The sequence below is a fragment of the Cariama cristata genome, unplaced genomic scaffold, assembly GCF_000690535.1.
Source record: "Cariama cristata isolate BGI_N322 unplaced genomic scaffold, ASM69053v1 scaffold10734, whole genome shotgun sequence".
Taxonomy (NCBI): domain Eukaryota; kingdom Metazoa; phylum Chordata; class Aves; order Cariamiformes; family Cariamidae; genus Cariama; species Cariama cristata.
The window spans coordinates 1-9,526 of NW_009613513.1; the positions used below are offsets into that span (position 1 = coordinate 1).

The 9,526-nt window shown below is 46.0% G+C and overlaps 1 protein-coding gene across 1 annotated transcript; it reads left to right on the forward strand.

Moving 5' to 3' along the window:
* The first annotated feature begins 77 nt into the window (after positions 1-77).
* Positions 78-9,262, forward strand: LOC104160820 (protein FAM115C-like). The gene is made up of 6 exons (XM_009699054.1): positions 78-198; positions 1,788-1,882; positions 2,879-3,092; positions 3,918-4,157; positions 5,978-6,315; positions 9,017-9,262. Exons 1-6 carry the CDS (start codon positions 78-80, stop codon positions 9,260-9,262), a joined length of 1,254 nt encoding a protein of 417 aa, XP_009697356.1.
* Positions 9,263-9,526: the final 264 nt, after the last annotated feature.

Sequence of the window (9,526 nt, forward strand, 5' to 3'; positions counted from 1 at the left end):
CTCCCAGCTGCTGTTGTGCAGCAGTTTTTTATCCTTTTCTTAAATACGTTATCACAGAGGTGCTACCAGCGTTGCCGATGGGCTCAGCTTTGGCCAGCAGCAGGTCCATCTTGGAGCTGGCTGACATTGGCTTCATCAGACATGGAGGAAGCTTCCAGCAGGTTCTCACAGAAGCCACCCCTGTAGCCCCCCTGCTATGTAAGCCTTGCCATGCAAGCCCAATACAATTTTTTATCTAGATACCTCCAGCCTGAGTCACAGCACAGTCTCACTACTTGTTGTGTCAGCACAGTTAATGGAGTGAAGGTCTGGTTTTGGGGGTGAAAACAAGAGGCTGGAAGCATGGTGGGAACTTCTTGGGCTAACACCACCACTGAAGCCAAGATACTTGGTAATTACACCCTGAATGATTTGTCTAAACTTAGGCCTTTTGTCTATACAACCTTGCTGAGCTGCCTGCTCATAGCTGGAATATATCTTTGTAAGATACGTTTAAACAGATATCTTTAGATTAAATTCCACTAGTAAGGTATTATCCCCTGCAGAGATTAATATTGGTTTTTTTGTATTAGCATGTGATTGAAAGGAGTTGTTTCCAAACTGTTCTAGTTAGATAAAGGAGACTATTCTGGAGTGGCGATGTCTGCGTGCAGAGGTCAGGCAGAGAGAAAAGGTGTGGAATAACTGCTCACTGGTTTTAACACTGATGAGTCAGGACAAAAGGGGAAAATCTGAATCCACTGGACCAAACACAGTATTTTGTTTGACCATAAATATTCAGAATTTTTGTCATTTCGCATAAGCCAAAAAGAAAGAAATACTAGCAAGTCCTGAACACTATTTCAAAACTGCCTTTAGTGCAAATTCAGCAAAAGTGAGATGAATTGGTGAAACATTGTGATATGGTCTAATTTGCATTTTTCCTTGGATTAGGTTTTGCTTGACAAAACTGGTCCTGCTTTCTTGGAAGACAAGAAAAGTCATAAGTTGGGTGCTTTATGACAGTTCAACTCTTTTTAAGAATTCTGCTGTTTGTGTTGAAATATGCTTGAGTAAACTTTATGTCAGAGCTAGGGAGTGGATTTTGCCTGATCAGTACAACAGAGATGGATCAGTTTTGCAGTGTGTACCACAAGGTTTACAGAGATCTAGGCAGAAGAGACTTGCATTTCCATGAGAAGACTGTTTAGAAACATGCTGAATTGAAGTGGTATGGTGGGGTACCCATCATACAGTTATACCTAGCATAGGACAGTCCTTTTAGGCTTTCTCATAACTTCAGTCAGCTAGAAATGGGTATTGCAGTGGGCCCCAGCTTGTGCTGGACCAGTCAGTAAGGAAAAATGCGATGTCACTGTCAGTCTGTTACTTAGGAAATGTTTTTTTGACCGTTACTTCAACCATGTTTAATACCACCACAGCATGCACCGCTTATGAGGGCTTTAGGGTAAGAGGATCTGAGTGAAGGGGGTGTAGGAGTTTTGGTGGTTTTTTTTTTTCTTCTTACTTTTAAAATATGTTAGTAAACACATTTAAGCTTGGCATTTCTGGAAGTTCGAATTTGGGCGGCCTTGCTTGCTAATGGTGCGATGATCTTGTTCATGCTGCCACTCTGTTGCTTTAAAACTATATTTCTGACAGGTTGAGTAAAACGTGAGACAGTTCTGTAAGCAGGCTAAAAGAAAAGGATGGAAGATTCTCCTATTGCAGCTTGAAATCTCCAGAATCCATAAGGTCAGGCCAAAGAAGCGCGTGACTCTTTAGGACTGTGTTCTCTTACGTCTTAGGTAAGACAGCCTGGAGGAGTACGGGACTCTACCTCCCTGAAGGGCACACAGCAATTATAACATTCCCTTGCCCGGTGGTCGGTGCTGGCTTGAAGGTAAGCTGTCTCTAGTTTGGCTTCTGTGTCCACCGCTGTATTTGTCAGGTGAGCACTGGAAAACAGCAGGGAGAAGGGTTTTCCCCTTACTTGGTCTGCTGCCTTTTCAGTCCTTCTGTACTGCTGCCACCCTGTGGCACTCTCGATGCGTTGTCATCAGTTTTCACCTTGTTTCCCAGGCTCTTGTGTTGCATTCCTCTTACTTCTGTGTGCTGCCGGGATAATTGAGTGTGGCTGCTGCCTGAAGGCAACTGTATTTGTTTTGTTATTGTGCAAAGAGAACTGATCAAGGTGATTTTCAGGCCCAAGATAAGTACTTGGGCCCTTCTACACACCAAACTTAGTTCTGTCTCTTAAGATCTCTCACGAGGTGCTCCCACAGTGCTGTCACTCTTGCTTATGTAGATGTATCCAGATCAGAAGTAAACTGGTTACTTGGGAACGTGTCCTGTGCAAAGCACAAAGCAGATAAATGCTTACCTGTTTCGATATTTTTTACAGTGAGCTCCCTCCAGCTGAAACGCTAAGTTAACTCCGGTGTTTCTGTCTGATCCTGCAGCCACACACTGTCTGTTTTACTGTATGAGGACCAGGGAAGAGGCACCATAAAAGAAGCCAGCAGTGATCACATCTCTCCAACTCATATTTTACAGGATGTGACTTTGATGCTGGTGAAGGGTAAAGAAATGATCAATGCAAGTACAGTGCAATGAAAGAGGTCCCTGCAGTAACCTGAACTGCTGGTGAAGGATGTCGTTGAGCCAGTAACAACAGGAGTATAGCTGTAGGACTGTCTGAGACAGGGATAACACCAAACTTCACCAGCTTTTTTTCTCCATATTTACTGCTTCTGGTCACCACAGGCTGAAAACTTGAACTAGACTGGAGTCAGAAGGCTGCTTCTGCATGCATGCCCTGCAGCAGACGGCTCCGGTTGATCTGCTGGGTCTCACTTGGAGCCCTCTGACCAGCTGTTCCTCCCCTTCTCTTTGCCAGGTGCAGATCGGGTGTCACACGGATAACCTCTCTCATGCCGCAGAGCTGAAACGGGCCCCGGTGGTAATACGGACCTGTGATGTTGCCTGCCAGAAACAGTCCGTTTCCTGCCTCTGGGGTGGCCTCATTTACATCGTAGTACCAGCAAGGAGTGTCCTGGGGAAGGTGCCCATCATGGTAGAAGGGGCAGTCAGAGCTCCTTTCTTCAAGCTTGGTAGGTTTGTTTACCTTGGTGCCTTTCTCCTTAGTCGCTGCTGAGAGATGCTGCTGTCCCTGTAACTGAAAGGGAAGATGGTCCCGTGCTCAGGAACGTCTTAGAAAAGCCTGGGTTTAGGAATACTCAGATTTAGTTTTCTTGCTTGGTTGTCCTCTGGGATTCCAGGTAAGTCAGTCACTCTGTGCCTGCTGCGTGGCAGGAAGTAGGTGAAGGAGCTGCCACAGAATGGGCAGGGTTTGTCCAAACCATCGTTTCTTGGAGGTCGGAGTTGTCCTTTCCAAGGGAAACCGTTGTGTTGGAGGGAGACAGGCTGACCTCTGCCACGACCAAGCTTGCCTTGTGCTCTGCCTGCTTTACTGTGCCACCATATGGCCATCTCTAGTCCCTACAGTAAATCTCTCCTGAATTGCCCATGTTTCCATCAATTTCTCTTCCTGTATGCAATTTCTTCTTGCTCTTCTGTCAAACTAAAGAAAACCAGGGTTGTTATATGAAACAGCAAGTCTCTGCTGGAGAAGAAGAAATGCTGGAGAAACCTGATGCTTCTTGTTCTCAGATGGAAAATAGGGATCTGTTCTTGCTATACACCTACTCCGGTATATGCCAGTCCTTCTCTGTCTGTTTCCCATCCATCAGAGAGCCTGAGGAGACTTCCCAAGCAGAGGATGAGGATTAACTAGTTACCTCCCCAAGTCACGCAACTACCGCATACTGTTTCCCAAGAGAATTTCACAACCGCCGTCTCTTTCTCCAGCTTGCCCTCTGGGAGCGTGCTCAAAAGTTAGAGCTGTGCCTAACCGATTTTCTGTCTTATTGATGTAGGGGAGACCTGCGAAAGCCAGTGGAGGACCTGTATCCGGCACTACCCTGCTCCCTGGGCAGAACTGGCTGTTGAGAATCTCATCCTGACCGTGCCGTCTGACAGCGTCTGCCACATGGAGAACCCAGAGCCGCTGCTGACCCTGTGGAATGAGATCATGGTGGCAATCAGCAAATTGGCAGCCATACCAACAAAATTCCCAAGGCCAGAGAGGATTGTAACAGATGTCCAGATCTCATGTGGTAGGTACATTGCCTTATGGCCTTCTCAAGGGCTAAGAGACAAGTGGCCTCTAGCAGCAATGTCTGTTCCTCCAAGGTTATTTTGCTAAAATCAGACTGGGAACATATGTAAGGTGTTAAACGACTGTGACCCTTGCATAATTGTGAGCTACTCCATCAGGATGGAAACATGGTAAGACAGGGCTTAAAAAAATGTATTGACCCTTTCAGATGCCTCCCTGCTCTCAAAACTGGTGTTGTCTCACTCAACTCTTCTTCTGCCTGGGTGTGTTAAGAGGCAGAGCTGCTGACTGCAGTGACTTTGACTCATTCTTCCTCCTGAATGCACTGCAGAGTCAGTACAGCTGGGAGACAGCAACCTGCTTTCTATTTTTTCCCTGCCTCAGCCACAGGACTGTTCTCAGGCATTCAGTGACAATTGTTAAACTTGTGTGTGCCTGCATGCTGGAGATGGGCTCCACGAAGGTTATTGTGGGCAAAGGTTAGCCTGAAAAGATGTGTGCCCGAGATGATAGCAGTGGAGAAGTAGAACTGGTATCACTGTCAAAGCTCACGAGTGTGTAGTTTTGCAGCTGATGCTCTCCCACCCCAGCTTTTCCAGTTGTGAATGGAGTGCATTTGATCTAGAGTCAAATTATATGGTCAATGTGGAACTTTACAAGTTTTGTTCAGTTGTTTTTCAAAATAGCCTGGTTAAATTTGTCGTCCCACAATGAGACAAGGGCTTGGCATGAACCCTGATGTCCTAACCCTTTGCTAAGCCACGTGGAAAGAATTTGTTGCACATCTTGGGAGTGTTAGGTTCTGCTATCCTGAGCAAAAGCCAGTTAAAAAGATCATAGTCTGCAGACATAGAATTCCCTTCTGTTTTGGGTGGACTGAATGGTTTCACTTGTGTTTTTAGACCTGAACTTTTTGGGTGCCATTGGCTGCTAAATGCATGCATCCCTCTTATTAAAAAGGAGGGAACTCAAGATCTTAAATAGTTTCGGCAGGAAGGGAGTTGACATTCATGTTCTCCAACTTGGGTAATCTGTAAGCTTGGCGTTCAGTCAAAGCCAGCTGCGTAGGCTCCCTGTTTAGCGAGTGTAAAGGGCTGCTTATCCCCTGCTACAATAGGTGTTTGAGTGTGGGGACGTGACTCTTGTATGAAGTTTTGGGAATCTTCAAGAAGAAGGACAAATTAGGGATGAAGACACCAATAAAATCCCTTGCAGTGCAAGATTCTTGCCTGACATGATGCTGGGAAGTTATTTATAGAATAGCTATCCTGTGAGGTTAAGAACAGGCTTAAGCATGACAGGCTTTGCAGCCCTTAAGCGTGACAAACTGTGACTTCCATGTGTCTCCTCCACACTGCTGACTACTGGAGTGCAGACCTGCAGTATCCACGCTCTACATAAGAAGACGCAAGCTCTGCCAGGGTGCTGAATTGCATTATTGCGTGGCTGGGTTGGCATCAACTGTGCTCGCTTTGTGAGAGTTCAGATGCCTTCTGGGCAAGGGTCAGGCTTTTTACCTCCTCCTAAAATCTCAACCTCAGTCCAACCAGGAGTGTACGCTTATGTGTATAAAAAGGGAAAGCAGGCAAAACTGTACTTAACTGATAGTTCAGTATTACCTTTACTCTGCTTATTTGACTATTTGTTAGGGTGAAACTTGTGGTATTTCGTTATCTCACAAAGGGAAGTATTTGTCACTGGTGGTAATACAGTGCAGTTTGTGAGATGGAGGAAAGGCACTAGAGAAATGAAAAAATTTATGTCCAGGAGGCACTGGGCTGAGCACTTAAGGTGTGTTGGTATCTGTCTGTCTTGCAGGCTGGATGCACGCTGGCTACCCCATCATGGGCCACCTAGATTCGGTGAAGGAGATGTTAGACGTGAAGCACATGCAAACTGCTGGTCTTTGGGGTCCTGTCCATGAGCTGGGACACAACCAACAGCAGCAGGCGTGGGAGTTCCCCCCTCATACCACAGAGGCCACCTGCAACCTCTGGTCTGTCTATGTTCACGAGAAGGTGCTGGGGATTCCCAGGCATAAGGCCCATCAGGCCCTTGGGTCACACTGTCGGGAGGAAAGGATAAAAGAATATCTGAAGAAAGGTGCTCATCTAAAGGACTGGCAGGTGTGGACTGCTCTGGAGACATACTTGCAGGTAACTGGGAAAAGTGGGTGTATTAGTGCAGTCAGTGAAGCCTGTGTCAGAAGGATGACTGCAGCCTAGTGACTGTAGCTGTCATGCCTTTTAAGTGTTTGCTTGCAGTCTGGGGTCATCTTGGGTCCGGAAAGCGCCTGAGAGGTATACAGACAGAACATCTAATGCTGATGTGTCCTGAAAACCTTCCTTTGCCAGACTACTAATCTTTCTCCCTAGGAGAGAAACAGGAGCTGCTTCTTGTTATACAGCATGGGAAAAGGATGATCAGACTTTGGCACAGTTCTTTAATCTGCTGCAGATTTCCTGTGGGACATTGGGCTAGTTGGCAAAAAAAACCCTTGGCATTGTAAAGTGTCTGGAAGAGTCAGGCTTCTGGCAGTATCCTGGTGAGTTATGTGGCTAGGCCTCTATTTACAAAACATAGCCAAGAGCGGGGTGTTTGTATCAGTCAATGCACGGAGTGCAGCCAGTGTAGTCCATCAAGGGGCAAGGGGACAGGTTCAGCTTGTCCTCCTGCACATGTAACTGGATCCCTCATTGTGGTCCAGACTCTAAATCATGAACCCTGTCCTAGATTGAAGTGCATTCTCTTGGGAAGCATGAGAGAGATATTTTTCCCTTCCCCCTTTCTCTTAATCTTCGTAGCAACTAGTAGTCTAATGGAGAGAGCACTCAACCGGATTTTAAGTGGGGGCTGTAAGGCAAATGTCCATTATGATAGCTTAAGCTACTGACTCGTGAGGTGCGTATCCCTCAGCCCCCTTGTCTGGGAGCTCTCACACCTTATATGAACAAGAAAATATTTATTGGAGGAGTATTGATCCTGATTTTTCCACATCCCAGAGAAGTGCCTGAATCATCAGGCTGAAGGGTCAACCTCTGTTTTCTCTGGTGCGATGACTATCAAAATGGTTACACAGAGTGGAAGAGTTTCAAAAGGGGAAATTTTTCCACACTGCCTTACCAATTTGGCCACTGCTTCACCCACACCCTATACACTGGGTTCTCCCGTCTCCTGTCTGGCTACTGACAGGAATGCTGGGGAAACGTGACGTGAAAGAACAATTACAATTCTGTCTATATACTGTCCCTATTACAGCCATAAGGTTGGGGTTTTTTTGTTTTTTTCTATGGAATGGTCTCCGTGTCCCTTTGAGCCCCACATTTGGCTGCCATTTAGATGCTTTTCATGTTCCTTCAATCAAGGAAGTCTTCAGCCTTCTTCAGACCTGTTTAGGTCCAACTCCTGTCTGGTTCTTAGACTTGCATGGCAGCGTGATGTCCTGTGGTCTTGCCATTGCCTGATGGAGCATACTATCTCTCAGAGTTCAGCTGGGTACCCATTTACCTCTCCAGAGTGGTCACTGAAGCCTGTAACACAGTTCTTGCAAAAAAGAGTATAAAACAATTAGAAAATCAGTTAATTGGCTCAAGAGATTTACGGCTTTAAATGAAACAATAAAACTCCTGTCTGCTGTTCTGTCTCCACCTCCTCGCTGCTTGCTTGTTAGACTTCCAAGGTTCTGTCTGGACAAGGAAAAAGTTGCACTTGCAGCATGCTCCAAGGCGCTGGTTCCCCCGTTGTCCAGAATGTGCCACAGTTCACCCCCACAAGTACCTGTGGTTTCTTCCCTTAGAAAACCGGCGGCAGGGGAGGGAACAGACAGTTGTCACTATGGACATGTTGTGACAAGGAGTTGGGAAGTGTCTGGGATGGATACTTGAACTCAGGGTCCAGGAGATGCTCCCACATTCTGCAGTTCAGACATAACCCAACTTGGGGTGGAGCCTCCTCTAGTGTAAGCTGGCTTACTACTTTTGACCTGGCAGAAGAGCAGACCTCTTCGTCTTCCACCTTCTGCTCAGCCTCCTCATGGCTCTCCAGCCTTCTCACAAAAAGGTTCTGCCTGGTCCATAGCTACTCTCAGCACCAGGAGTTTCCATATCAAAAGGGTAGATATATCAAAGGTAGATAACCTGCCTGTTTGTTCTAATGTAGAAGTGCTGTCTCCTGCTCAGCTGTTCCAGCATGATGGAGGATTTGTGGAATGCAATCTAGTGTCGATCTGTTTAGTATCGAAAATTGAGATGTAAGTCATGGTTTGGTACAGAACTATGGACATTGAGGAGACATTCTGAATCCTGCCATGCTGTTGTTCCAAGTCAGCTCTTCGTATTAACCTCGTGAGCGACAACATAGGTTTCCCATCCCTCTTTAAACTCATTACTCATGCAACAGCAGTTTTTCTATCTGAATCCCTTTTGTTCTTATTCCTAGCCAAAGCATGCCCTGCTCACAATCTCTCCCTCCTGTTCTCTCAGTACTCGTTGTTCTCCTGTGCTCCTTTTTTCTAAGGTTTCTGTCAGTATCCTCTTTGATGCTTTTTCACTGCACAAGAAGTTTTCCTCTGCCCAAAGAAGCAGCTTGTGTACTAGGTTGCTGACACTTCTGGCTGCTCCCAGTGCATCTTTCACCTCTGTTTTGGGAGACCAGCGTAACAGGAAGGTGTATTTTGCTGTACTCTAGTGCTGTTAAGTTATGCTCTGAAGCCTGAAAGTTGGGTGCCTTCATCTAACTTTACATTCCTTCTAAAAGACACTGCAGAAACCTGTGGAATTTTCTATTGCTTTGTAACACAGGAATAATGCAAGTGGAGTGAGAACTTCATTGTTTTTACGCTGTATTCTTCTCCATCAGTTGCAGGAAGGGTTTGGCTGGGAACCCTTCATCCACCTTTTCTCTGACTACCAGAAAATGTCCTCCATCCCAAAAGACAACCCTTCCAAGATGAACTTGTGGGCACGCAAGTTTTCTCAGCAGGTGAATAAGAACTTGGCTCCATTTTTCACAACCTGGGGATGGCCTATCAAGAAAGAACTGTCTGTGGAACTGTCGTCTTTGCCCAACTGGGAACAGGACCCCATGAGATCCTACAGACCGTGAAGGAAAAATATCTAAACCTTGATTCTCATACTAGCTATGGCCCATCTTTTTCTCCTTGTGGGCTGCATGATAGCTCACTGAGTGCTTAGCTTTACAGTGAATTCTTTAGTGTCTTGTTGTCAATGGAGGTCAACCCAATAGAAATTCAGGATAAACTTGTGTGCAGATCAGCCACCATCTAAGCCGTCTTCTGAAGGGTTAAATAATGAATGAGCTTTGTTCTGGTTTGTGCCTCTGGATTTAGTTCCTGCAGAACCTTTCTCT